The 14498-nt window shown below is 41.4% G+C and overlaps 1 protein-coding gene across 1 annotated transcript; it reads right to left on the reverse strand.

Annotated features, from left to right (window-relative positions):
- Positions 1-8323: 8323 nt before the first annotated feature.
- On the reverse strand, positions 8324-10678 carry LOC147607320 (uncharacterized). Its single transcript, XM_086790280.1, has 2 exons — positions 8994-10678; positions 8324-8808 (listed from the first exon to the last, which is right to left on the reverse strand). Exons 1-2 carry the CDS (start codon positions 9636-9638, stop codon positions 8614-8616), a joined length of 840 nt encoding a protein of 279 aa, XP_086646406.1. The 5' UTR covers positions 9639-10678; the 3' UTR covers positions 8324-8613.
- Between the last annotated feature and the right edge of the window lie 3820 nt (positions 10679-14498).

Here is a 14498-nt window from a genome sequence, read left to right on the forward strand (position 1 = left end):
TTTTCTCCAGAGATGGGGCAGCAAGCAGAGGAGATACCTATGGCTACGTTTTTTGCAGAGATGGGGCAGCAAGCAGGAGAGATACATATGGCTGCGTTTTCCCCCAGAGGAGGTGTTGAAGGTGCTGTGCTTTCCTCTTCCCTCTCTTCTTCTTCTTGGTACACGTGCTACCGGGCTGTTTACAGCAATGTTTTTTTGCGTTATCTCATCTGCGTTTCTAAAGGCAGTGGAGGCGGATGTTCTTTTTCAGGACTAGTGCCTTCCCACATGGCCTTGAGCCCTTGCTCGGCCAATCTTTGCTTTGTCAGAGTTTTCAGACTCATGGGTGCACACTTGGATTCACATACTCAAGGTGTGTGTGGAAGACAATTAGTCCTTTCTTGACAGCAGAGGGGGTCTATGAGTTTGTACCAGTTCAACATAGTTTTGCTGGTGTACGGGTGTTTCCTTACGGTTCTCAGGGTGTACACCTTGAGAGGGGGATGTGGTTACTTGAGCCACTTCTATTCCCCAGGTAGATAGCCTCTTGGGTTACAAGGTACAGGGTACCGGCACAGGAGTCTTCATCTCCCTAGGATGAGCATTAATTTGGGAGCTTGGTGTACAGGTTGATATCGGCATTCATGTTGCAAAGGCAGGCTATGTCACATGGTGATGAGAGCTGTTGTCGAGGTTCACAGGTACTTGCTCAGTTGTTGCAGGATGTGAACAGGTGTACAGGTTCATTGGGTACAGGTAGGTACTAGTGGAGTAGCAATTTGGAGCAGATGATTGACATCAGATTGTGCTTTGGGATGATGAGTTGTGGATGGTTGGTTCCGCATGGACACATGATTGGTTGGTTGGGAGCTTGCCAGCTGGGGGTGTCAGTTTTTGGTAGGAGAGCTTTCTTGAGCTCAGTGCCATAGTTAACATCAAAGAGCTCAGGGGGTGTTGCCATGTGACTGGGTGACTCAGGGGGGTGAGTGAGTAGTAGTCCCATCACGCGACCGCGAGTTATGGATACAAGTTTTAAAGGTCAGGTGGTGCCGACAGGATTGTCAGCTACAGTGCTGGAGGTATGTTTCTTCCACTTGGAGTGTTAGTAGCAGGAAAGAGAGGCATCCTTGGACCAAGGGATACATGGTGATCCGAAAATCTAGTATCTGGAGATTGGTGCTCAACAAGCTCAGAGTGGGAAGCTTGAGTACCACGGCTGATGTAGACATTGTGGGCCTCTAGGGTGTCTAGAGGGGGTGCCAAAAAGGAGACAGTTTGGCGGTGTTCTCTAAGGAGCATATTTTTTCTTGGAGGTAGAGAGTCAGACAACATCCTTTCTTGGGCTGAAGAGGGAGCACATTGTGTGGACTAGTGTGATACAAATTGGGTTGGAGATATGGACATCTGGTGGTTCATTTTTTGGATTTTGCTGGACTTCTAGATCGGGAGAAGTTTCTTGGAGTACGTGGCTGAGGCGGGAGCAGATTGACTTCTCGACTTGCTTTGGAGGTTTCCTTTTCCAGCTCCTTGGACCGGTTTCTCTCCTCCCAGGATCTGAGAGGGGGTGTTAGCATTATTCATCTCCTGGTAGTGTGCCCAAGTTGTGTACCAAGGGTGCCCAGATTTATCCTGGGCAGCACCATATTTTTTCCTTATGTTCAAGCCCTTGGTTGTAGGGTTGGCCACCCATTTCTCACATGTTTATTTATTCCAGTCGTGGGTCTTTTTCTATAGCCAGTCGGCCAGCTCCAATAGGAGCTATATAAGGCCAAGCTCTTTCTCACTTGTAGATACCTTGACAGGGGCTTCCAGGCTCGGGTCCTCCCTTACGGGAGTAGTTGTTCATCATGCCCTCACCTACGGGGAGCACCCCTTGCACAAGGTTGTTTGTATCATTGCTTCTTCATCATTATGCAGATTCGTTTTCTTTCTCTTTGTGCTTATGTCTCTCGCTTTCCGCTGCGCACTTTTAACAAATTGTTGGTCAAAGGAGCCAGCCAACCATCAGCCCATTAAGCATGAGATTAGACTTGATAAGATGTGCAATCAATTGCCCAAACCCAAATTTAGTTAGAATCTTGATAAGAAAGGACAAATGCACTGTTTCATGGGGCTTTTCTAAGTCAAGCTAGAAAAACATACATTTTAATACCCTCAGATCCACTAGTTATTTCCCTACAAATACAAAATAAATGATGTCCCATGGAGCAAGGTTGTCCCCTAGCCTACCTATTATTTGCAATTAGCACCCACTAATACGTGCTTTTGAGCTGGCTACTACCAGAGAATCAAATTGAAGATCTGTAGCTAAGTGGGAATGGGAGTGGGAGTGGGAGTGCTCAATTTCAATGCTTTGCTAAGACTCTTTATTGTTCCTTAGGGCATTTAAAAATGTCAAAAAAATCCCTTGCTATTGTTTAAAGTTTTGTAGATGCATCATGGTCAAAATGCAACATCCTTAAATCAAGGCTGATCAATTTGATAGAAGATAACTCTTTTAATATGGCTAGATGGGGGTGTAAAGTCATCAAAACAAAGGATAAAGTGTTCAAGCACCTGAGTTGCCCACAGTGGGTGTACAAGTCTCAGATACTACATGGATAATGGAGAGGATATTGTCTAAGTTTAGAAACTAGGATAATTTGATGCTCCTCTTCCATTCTCGAATTGTCATAGTGAAGGTGGTATTGTTGGCCTATGTGCAATTTTACTCTCCCTGGTTGACTCTTAAGGGCACACATTGGAAACATATGCAACAATAAGGATTGGAGCTTTCTAATCAAAGGTATCTTATGTGCTTTTTACCCAACTATGATATGGTCCAATTATTATAAGGACTATTTGATGTTCCTATGCAAAGAAGATCAACACAAGTGTGATTGAATTAGCAAACATACATGATCAACAAGGAGGGAGCTTGCTTGAGGCAAATATGAACCAACTATCACATTGGATATCTTTGCAGACTCTTGAGCATATGAGCTTTCTTTTTTTGAGGTATTTGGAGAAGTGGAAAACTTGATGTGGTTGATGTGCATATACACATATGTACCCATGGATGATCAATGTGCAGAGGATGATTTTCTTGCTATAGCATCAGATGTCTTTCAAGACTTGTTGAAGGTAAGCGATGGACCAAGAGCAAGAGGACCAAAAGCAAGCTTGCACTTTCATCATGGTGGAGGTACACAATTTTGTATTGTGATGCTTTGTTTGTGTATACACAAGATGCTAAGGTGTTGCGCGTGGCCTTTGTTGATGAGAAGGTGGATGTATTCAATGGCTTGAACTCACTCTTTGCTATTGAGGCATCCATGATTGAACTTAAGGAAGCATGTTATGAATGTCAATTTTCAAAGGATTATTCATGACACACAAAATGGAATCCTCCAAGAAAGGAGTACATTTATATAGGTGCACTTTGGCAAACAACTGTTGCTTGATTGAAGATGAAGACATAATATAGACTGCCAAGAGATTGTAGACTGAGGGATCAATCTGTTCATGGATTGTTTGAAGATCAAGTATCTGTATGGCTCGTGATCCAAGACAAGGTTTGAAGGCAAAGACATGAAGATAGTGGTTCAGTATAGACATTCTAAGGACTTCCCACCTGCTATGATACATAGAGAAGTCATACTGGCATTTGGACAAGGGGTAGACTAGTGTGGAGTTCTTTTTGGAAAAAGCACTTGAGCTTTGTGTTTTAAATAGTTGTTAGAAAGCTATCATTAGCTCCACACCTTTGTATATATACACACCTAAAGACCTTCAGGTCTAGCATTGTACGTGAGCAATAATTTGAAGTAAAAAGCTGTGCTCTCTTCAACACTTTTCAATTCACGGTTTCTGTCTTACAAAAATTACAAGCTTTTGTGTGTGGGGGGAGGAAATGGGACGTGAACTGGGCCAAATGGGTTAAACAAGTCCGAGCAGAGATCGGGCAGGTCAGGTAGCAGCAGCAATAAGCCAGGAAGCAAGTCATGCAGCTGCAACAATGCAGCAAGTTGACCAGCTAAAAATAGGCCCCTGCTCTCCCCACTTTTCATCTCAGATATGCAAACAAGCATCTGTCATCGAGAAATCATGTCAGGAGACTCTGTCATCAAGTAATCACGACACAAAGCAGCCCAGCCTCCTGCAAGGTGTGTGTCTCCAGCATCCCACCTCCTCAGATCCCTGTTGTTCAGCCTGCATCATCAGTCTTCCGGATCTCCACAGTTCAGAAAGTAGCCTTATCCACATAAGAGCCAATTTATTGTACTCATCTTTACATCAGTAATAAATCAAACACACCAAAAGGTGGAAACACTTAGTGGGTGGTTGGGACATTATGTCGGTGCATTCTCTCTCTTACTCTCCTCTTCAAAGTAAATTGGAGCAACACACTAAGAGAGTTTACAACACATCTTACCACCACTTACTTCTGCAATACATGTAACAGCTAGAAAACACCAGCTTGCTTGTATGTGCTTGATTGCATCACCACAAATAGCAAAAAGCAAAGGCTCAAAAGTGTTGGAAGTGAAGAATTTGAGCATCTATACAAGATTAACCACAACCCCACCTCCCTCCACGTGGGCAAAGGAGGTGGGGCTAATTCAAAATAACCACTCCTCTTGCAAGCGTGAGGAGCCACATCTCACATCTTCCAATGCAATTTTGAATTTGAATCTAAGAAGATCTCATCTCACATCTTTCAATGAAATCTTTGTATACATGCTTACATACCTATAGATACACACACTTATATATATTATGTATGTATGTGTTAGGCATATAAACATGTATATATAAATAGATTTATATGTGTATCGACAAACACACATGTATGTTCATGCACACACAGACACCAGAGAGAGAGAGAGAGAGAGAGAGAGAGAGAGACAAAAAGAGACAGAGACATGGAAGTCTATGTGTGAGAGTGTGTAAGGGAAAAGAGTGTGTGTTTGCATTAGTACATGTGTGTGTGTGTGTGTGTAAGAGAGAGAGAGAGAGAGAGAGAGAGAGAGTTCCGACATTTGAGAGTGTGTGCATGTGTATGTGAGAGAAAGAGGGTGTGCATGTGCATGTGTGTGTGTGTGTGTGTGTGTGTGAGAGAGAGAGAGAGAGAGAGAGAGAGAGAGAGATTACATGTAAGATACATTTATTTGAGAGTGAGCACACCTCACCACTCATCCCTACCATTAAAATTTAATATAAATTTTAATTAATTAAAACTATATATATGTGTACATCTATTTAAGTGTGTGTGTGTGTGTGTGTGTGTGTGAGAGAGAGAGAGAGAGAGAGAGAGAGTTTCTATGTGAGAGAGTGTGTGTGTGTGCATGAGAGAGAGACAGAGAGAGAGAGAGAGAGAGAGAGAGAGAGAGGCTGAGAATTTCTATGTAGGAGATAGTTTGTGTGGGAGGAGATAGTGTGTGTTTTCATTAGTGTATGTGCGGTGTGTACATGTGTGTGTGTGTGTGTGAGAGAGAGAGAGAGAGAGAGAGAGAGAGAGAGAGTTTCTATGTGAGAGAGAGTGTGTGTGCACGAGAGAGAGACAGAGAGAGAGAGAGAGAGGCTGAGAATTTCTATGTAGGAGATAGTTTGTGTGGGAGGAGATAGTGTGTGTTTTCATTAGTGTATGTGCGGTGTGTACATGTGTGTATGTGTGTGAGAGAGAGAGAGAGAAAGAGAGGCACGTAGGAGATAGTTTGTGTGGGAGAAGAGAGTGTGCATTTAGATTAGTGTATGTGCGGTGTGTACATGTGTGTGTGTGTGTGTGTGTGTGTGTGTGTGTGTGTGAGAGAGAGAGAGAGAGAGAGAGAGAGACTATATGCATGCATGTGCGTACATCTGCATCTATGTGTAGAATGTGCTTGAGAGAGAGTGAGATGGAGCAAACCTGGAGAGAGAGAGAGAGAGAGAGAGATGTAATAAGGGAGGGTGAAAAGAGAGAAAGAGAGTGAGAGATAGAGAATAAAAAGTAGCTTTTAATAAAATATAAATTAAATAAAAAACATATATGTATATGTGCGTATACATGTGTGTGTGTTTTTATTTACATTTATATATACATACATATGTATGTATGTATGTATGTATGTATATATGTGTGTGTGTGTGTGTGTGTGTGTGTGTGTGTGTGTGTGTGTTTAGATGTGTGTATGATATATCTATCTATATATTTAAAAGTGACCACAACTAATCACCCATCTCCGCACATTAAAATTTAATCAAAATTAATTAAATTATGTCGTTGTGTTGTTGCGTTGAAGAAGAGGCTTTACTATGATCGAGGCACCCAAATTGGATTGGCACCTTCATAGTAGCCTTAAGCTACAAGGAGCTGCTTTTCCACCCACATTTTGATACCATTAAGATACCTTGATTTTTTCTATCGTGGTGGAGTTTTCTTTTTGGTTGCAGTGTGGAAGGTTTGGGGTCCTTTGTCACATTGGTTGGCGCTCGGATTGCGGGTTTGAGACTCCTGGGGGTTGTGTTGTTGATGAGGCTTGAGTCTCTTGTGGAGTGGATATCGATGATGAGTTTTTTGAGCATGCAATCATCTCCTTTGGTGAGGTTGGTGGTTGAAGATACATGGGATCTAGGGCTTTTCCTTTGAGTCCCTGTTTAGAGATAAACAGTTGCACAGAGAGAGAGTGTGTGTGTGTAAGTGAGAGAGAGAGAGAGAGATTGAAAGAGAGAGAGAGAGAGAGCGCTTCTATGCGTGGGAGAGTGTATGAAGAGAGAGGGAGTGTGTGTGTGTGTGTGTGTGTGTGTGAGAGAGAGAGAGAGAGAGAGAGAGCAGGTGTGTATATGTGTGCATGTGAGAGAGAGAGAGAGAGAGAGTTTCAACATTTGAGAATGTGTGTACGTGACAGAGAGAGGGAGAGGGTCATGTGCATGTGCATGTGTGTGTGTGAGAGAGAGATGGTTGTAGAGAGGGAATAGTTCTTTTCTGGAACCTTGGTCGGCCGCAGCAATGCACCGGTGCAAGGCACTGCCAGACAAGCAGACACCTTACAAAGACAGGATCCTAGCAGCCAATGAGAAGTTTGCCAGAAAACCCACCTTTCTCAAAGATATTACATAAGATTTTGAATACACCAAGTCCAACTTCCAAGAGCCTTGTAGCACCTCATTGTCATGGAACAGCCCATCTTGCAGTTCTAGGTGCAACATGAGACATGCTTTTGTTTGTGTAGATTCTACAACAGCCTAGCTTTTCCCATATGCAATCAATTGGTTTTTAAACTCGGTAAGGTGACTATTGATCCACTGTATCAACCTTATGTGCACCTCATTGTCATGGAACAGCCCATCTTGCAGTTCTAGGTGCAACATGAGACATGCTTTTGTTTGTGTAGATTCTACAACAGCCTAGCTTTTCCCATATGCAATCAATTGGTTTTTAACCTCAGTAAGGTGACTATTGATCCACTGTATCAACCTTATGTGCACGTCTCCCAGCTGCAAAGTCAAGCTGCCCCTCTTTAGAGCTGCAAAGAGAGGCTGCCCTCTCTTGCAGGAATTGATCTTAGCTTTTTCTTTTTTAATATAATCCTAAATCCTTCAATGCTTCTTCAGGACTTTCTGACTCAGTAGGTTCTCAAATCTGCACATACCTGCATAAAAGTTACCCTCATGCCATCTCTCCGTCAAACTCCTTGCAATTATGGACAACTAACTGCCAATCTTTGACAAAACTCTGAATTACTTCCTTGCCCTGCACTTGTTCTGATGCACACTGCATGGGACAGACATGACAAGAACTTGAAATAAGAGGATGCTAACTAATGATGAAACAAGAAAGAGTCCATTCATGAAATAGCTGAGTCACTCTAGCATTTCAATTTTACTTACAGATGTCCCCCAGCCACATACATGATAGTACCCTGCCTCATTTGAGAAGCCCATCTCAAACAAAGTCAAAAGTGATTTGGCCAGGTTAAACAGCCCTAACTATCTACACTAAACTCACTTCCGCACTGAAGCTTAATCCTACAAGTTTATAACCGTTCACCTCATGCACTGGGAAACTACCACTAGCACAACCTGATCAATTAAATAGAATCCTTGGGTACGTTTACGTGCATGATTTCAACCTTTAACAAAGAGCATATTCGAGTATAGCGCTTGACCAGTAACATGAAGCATTTCATGATTATCCACTCTTGATTCGCACAACAAAACAGAGTATTAGCCACATTTTGGCAAACTACACTATCAGAAAGGATTGACAGATGAAAGGTACCTGAAAATAAAAGTACAGCAGAACACATGAAAACATCCAAACAGAAAGAGCAACCACGCCCTCATCCTACTCGGTTGTGCACACGACTCGAACGTTAAAAAGCAATTTTTATGAACACAGGTTTTCCATGTAGCATGATCACTCTTGCTGTATACAGTTATTTACAACCACCTCATTAGAAAGTCAAGTCTTGCAATACTTCTCAAGCCCTTCATGGTGCCTGATGAAATTGTCTAAACCTGTTCTCGGCAAAGGGGCTAAAAAGGAAAATAGGTAAACCATATCAAAACATGAAGTAACAAAACGACATGAAGGACAAGATCCCACAAATGATACACACTGTGTCAACCAGCCCTTCACTCCTGAGCTTTTCTTCCTTCAACTCCAACTGAGCCCTAAAGTATTGGCGGTAAGACTTCAGCACTTTGTGGTGATTCATGCTTTTCCGGCAACTCAGAGCTTCCTTCAAAGCTAAGAGGCTGTGCCGCCCATTTAGATGAGCCCCTGCCATGTCCTCTAGCTGCATGCTGAGCTCTGTAATCATAACGGAGCTCCTCTTCCCCTCTGCCAGATCGAAGCTGGTTAACAATCTGCATTTAAGAACCACATTGCATTGAACAACTTTCCGTGATAACAATTCATGGGCATGCAGAATCGAGCCAAACCGAACCAAGAAATCTTTGTCGCTAGGCCAGTGCCTCTGTCCACAAAGAGGCCTCCAGCTAGCAAGATTAGCCATCTGCTTAGTCTTTTTATTAACTATGATCCAGCTCACCTTAATATCATCCCAGAGCGCCTTCCAAAAGTGGCCGTCCTTCCTTTCCTTCTCGATTGACATCACTGCTGGCAAATCCTCACTTATTACAATACCACTAGTGGGCACCTGGTCTTCATCTTCATCACTGTAGCTCAGCAAATCGATCCTGAAAGGGCAGTTGGAAAACCACCCATGGAAGTCGCCTGCATCTGGAATGCCGTGCAAAACCCTGGATGCAACCGGCTTCCCTCTGAACACAACATCAACAATAGAGACAAAGTCATCAGGAGAGGTGCCAGAGAGCTCTTCGATCATGTCTTCTTCATCATCAAACCAATCCTCGGCATCCTTCATGGTGGTATCAGACACATCAAAGACAAAGGGCTGCTTGTTAATGATGAGGGGGAAGCATCCACTGTAGAACTTCCGGAAACCTCCAAGGGAAGAGACTATTGACTTGACTTCCGGATCTCTGGTGGAAGGCCACTGCTGATTGCATACTCTTTCCCATATCTTTTCATTGCAAGAAACTGAATGGAAGACTGAACCGGCGCAGGCGGCCGTGGCTAGGGTTACTCCATCCACCCGACTGAACACTTCGTAGAGAACATCGTTGTTGACCAGCACCTCCACATCATTTTCTAAGCACCGTTCTCCCATCATGATTCTGAACTTTGGGCCTCAAGCTCCAAGCCAGCAGGAGTAGAAGCCCTTAAAAAAGACAATGAGGTCCTACAATACTCTGGCGGAAATGGGTCTCCTACAATACTCTGGCGGAAATGGGTCTGGACCCAGGAAAGGGGCAAGAAACCCTAGAAAGGCTAATCAGAGTAGAGCCCCAGAAAGGCCTATCACAATGAAACCGAAGCTGATCAGAATGAAACCCTAAAAAAACACATCAGAAAAGACATCCTAGGTGTACCATGTGAGAAAACCACACTCAAATGACATCGCAGTGATGAAACCTTAGCTTGTCCATAGCATAATCAGAGCATTAGAATGACCTTCACCGAATGCGCCTGCAGAAAACAAGCATGGGTTGACGGAGAGGTTGCCAGAAAGAAAACATAAGCAAATGAGGATAACCAGAGAGTGTCCCCTTGTGAACAACCCTAAAGAGACTGAAGCTTGAAAAGAAGAAGCTGACAGGTAATCAAAATGAGGACCCACCTAAACAGAACAGAACCCTAGAAATGAACTGGCCAGAATGAAACCACTGAACAAAGAGTGGCCCCTTGCGAGAGAAGGAACCAAAACCCTAAACAAATTGAAACCCTAGGATAAACCCTGAGGACCCAAATGAGGGCAGGACCCTAAAATGAGCTTGGCAGATTGAGAAAAGGGTTTATTCGTCCAAGACGAGAGGACCCAAGAAAGGATGAAACCAAAGGGAGGGCAGAGGGGGGTTGCTAATAATCATCCGATTGATGAGGGTCCGTGAAGGTGGATAAACGGGACCCTTCTCTCTCTCTCTCTCTCTCTCTCTCTCTCTGTGTCTCTCTCTGATCCCTGGTTTGCCCACTTTGGATTTGCAGTCACGGAGCGTATCGATTCTCTTCTTCTGAATTCTGAGGACAATTGGACTGACAGATAAAGGAACCGTGCAACGTGCTGCATCCCTGTCTCGTCAAGCTTTGAATGAAGTCTAAATTACCATCGTATATTTGGCTAATTGATGGCCGAGGCTTCATGCTAGGCGCCAAGACTGTGAACAAAACTTTTAGTATCTGTGCATTTATGTATATACATTGTCTAACCCTCTCACGGTTGGAAAACGTGAGCATAGATAAGGAAGACTCACCTGGTCCTCACCACATCTTCCCATACGCCATCTTCACATCATCATGATATCACCCATTTGAATTTTGGGCAATGGCATCCCACGCGTCGTTCGAAAACGATCCAAGGCACCGTGTGAAACTGCATGCGTTTGCTTATAACACATACACCGGTCGTTCACACTATGGGAATCTCCTCAAATTGGACGAGCTCTAGGCTTTCATGCCTGTACACAATATACCTAACCCTTCAAGATGTGTGACATTTGTCGACAGTGGTCGAGAAGCTCATGACCTTGGATGAGCATGAACAATTCATGTATGTAAAACAGCCTTATATGAGATAGTGCTCCACACCACATCGAAAGCTCATAAGGCTATGTAAGTACGTGGTCCAATTTGATCTATGCCACAAGAGTTACAAGCATCATTAGCCTCTTTATGTACTCCCATAGAACTATCCATCAACCAATTACATAGCAGTTGATCATCATACATCAAACGAGTGGCATATAGTCTTTTGGATGACCCACCTTGATTGCACATTTCATCAAGAAGTGCCAAAGTTGAGCCATTCTTCACAAAAATCAAAATTGAAGTCATCATAATGGGCAGTGGCACTCAATAGGGCATTTACTATTTAATATCTCTTATTTCTTTCACTTAATGGTAGAATTTATGATGACTTTGTTATAGAAGTTGATATTGCACTACTGACTTCTCTCCTAGCTTAACAAGATGCCAATGATAACTTAGCTAGAGGTTGATATTGAGCTACTAACTTTTATGTATGGGTTGTTCTTCATTTTGTAATGGTAACTCACACACATAGCCATGCTTCACAAATTGTTTACTAACCCTTATTGTGGAGATATATTGAGGCATATGGCCTCTTTGCATTGTGTTAAAGATATGATCTCATAGAGCATAAATCTTGGTTAAAAAGATTTTGTCAAAGGTTCAAAAAATAATTGTAAGGTGCAAATGTCTAAGTGTAAAAGGGAAAGTGGCAACTTTAGAAAGTGGAAAGTCATGCCTCTAGGTGTCAATTTGTGTCAAGTGATGAGTCATGCTTTGTATGTGGAAAAAAGGAGAGAAAACACTCACAAATGTCTCTATTTCAAAAAGCTAGAAAAACTTGTAACCTTATTGGATTTTAATATATGCAAGTAGCCTTTTTCTTTAAAGTTGCGTGACTCCCTTTTGTTTCTCTTTTTTTTTTTAAATTTTGGCGACTATTAGAAGGGAGCAAAGTACTCCATGAGGACCCCTCATATCCTCTACAAAACGCGAGGGCGAGGGCAAGGTAACTACATTACCTTGCAAGGTAACTACATTACCTTGCCCTCCATAACCTACATTACCTCCAGGTTACAAACCACCCCCATCAACCACTAGAACAAACGCTCGATGTTAACTCCCTTTTATTTCTCTAAATCAAGCTTTATGATTAATCGATTCTACTAATCATGCTCTTTTCATCTTTGATCCCGTTTCGATTAGGCATTTTAAGTTGGTATTAGAGCAAGATCTAGGCTACAATATATCTAATCAGACATTTGCTAAGTCAATTAGAGCAATAGATTAGAAGCCATTTTAGGAAACCTCTTCTTCATAAATCCAAGTTGCTTGCTTATTGTTTCTCGTTGCAAAATCTCTTTAAAAACAGTAATAGCTTTTTGCTAACATCATTGCTAGGCATAGCCCAGTAATAATCATGCTTAATTTTGGGAGAAATTACAAGTTTGATTAAGTCTTAATCTAGATTAATTATCACTAATCTATCCTTGTGGTCACTTTAAACCAAAGAATCAATAGAGGCCTCAGACTACATTTTTTATGAAGACTGGAGTAGGCATTGATCATGATCATTCTAAGAGCGTTAAACATTAGGGGTGTGGTTTTTTTGCGAGCTTTTGACAAGAAATGGTGAGCTTTTTAGTTTTCTAGTTTTTTTAAAAAAAATTGGAAAGATTCTTATTCTTTCTCCTGTTCTATTTATCTTGTCTCTCCTCTCTCATACCTAATCTCCTCTCTTTAAAAATGAGCTTAGAAGGCCTAAATATAGTGAAATTGATTATAAATATGAGAATTGAGAGCACTTAGAAGCCAACACTAACAGTTGCTTTTCAGTGCTTTTCATACCTTTTTTGCGTGCTTTTCAGTGCTTTTCATACCTTTTTTTTAACACTAACAGTTGCTTTTGAGTGCTTTTCATACCTTTTTTTTTAACAAACATACATATATAAGTCATCATTATATTACAAACTTTTTTTCAAGTGCATAATTTGAGACTTTTATTATCCTAAATGGACTTAAAGGGCCCAATATGGTAAAATCAATTGTAAACTTGGGTATCTTTGGACCAGTTTTATGGATTTCAAATATTGAAAAAAAAAGTCAGCAAAGTCTTGAGAAGCCAGCGCATACACCCTTCTGAAGGCTTTCTAGAGTTTTTTTTTTCACATCATAAATGGGCTCAAAAGACCTAAATATGGTAAAAACAACTGTAAACTTGGGTATCCTTTGATGAGTTTTATGGATTTCAAATATTGAAAAAAAAAAGTATGGGAAGCCCTGAGAAACCAGTGCATGGGTATCTTTTGATGAGTTTTATGGATTTCAAATATTGAAAAAAAAAGTCTGGGAAGCCCTCAGAAACCAGACTTGTTTTGTTCAATATGGGCTTCCCAGACATTTTTTTCCCCATAAAACTCATCAAAAGATATCAAAGATACCCAAGTTGTTTTACCATATTTAGGCCTTTTGAGTTTATTTATGATGTCAAAAGTCTGAAATTCTACATTCGAAAATATATATATATATATATATATATAATGATGAATTATGTGTGTATGTGTATTGGGTGAGAAAAGGTCTAAGCTTTTCAAATCTTGTTTCTTTAATATTTGAGATCACGAAACTTATTGAAACATACTTATATTTACAATCATTTTAACCATATTTGGGCCTTTTGAGCCTATTTGTTATGTCAAAAGTCTAAAATTTATGCACTGGAAAAAATTTATAATATAATGGTGAGGGGTGTGTGTGTGTGTGTGTGTGTGTGTGTGATGACATAAGCTAGTCTCAACGTAGACTCATGCCCGCCTAATGGGGGTGGGATGTTGCAAGCGTCAAACATCTTTTTGAGGACCCTAGGCATCTTTTTGAGCACGTTAGGTTCGGCCAAGGCTTTGTGTGGCACGAGATTTGAATAAAAAAGGCAGATGGAATCCCCCACCATGCAAAGCTTAATTGTAACTTATAGTAAGCCAACATGCACTATGGTGTGTGATTTGGGGGGGGAGAGAGAGAGAGAGAGAGAGAGAGAGAGAGAGAGAGAGAGAGAGAGAGAGAGAGAGAGAATCGATTATAAACTCCACCATAACCTAGTGACAATGTCTTGAAAAAAAACTATAAATTCAAAATCTCGTAAGATATTCTTGGAAGCTTGCCAAAAAAAATTCCTATTTCACAAATGCTACAAGCTTCAAAATTTGATTTTTTGGTCGCAATACTCTACCTTACCCTTTTACACCTCCTAAGGTTTCAAATAGCGTCTTTTTAATATATAGATAAATCTGCATTAAAGGTAGTTTCTAGGCTCTATGTACAACATTCCTCAATTTGCATAAATCAACTCATATTCGTTGTACACGCTAGCACACTCAGAGACCCGTGCATATGGAGCTTTATCCAAAGTATTTGAAAATTTTGTTGAGTGCTCATGATCTCCTTTCTC

This window comes from Cibotium barometz, chromosome 55 (assembly GCF_041138505.1).
Source record: "Cibotium barometz isolate CiBa-2024 chromosome 55, ASM4113850v1, whole genome shotgun sequence".
Lineage (NCBI taxonomy): Eukaryota > Viridiplantae > Streptophyta > Polypodiopsida > Cyatheales > Cibotiaceae > Cibotium > Cibotium barometz.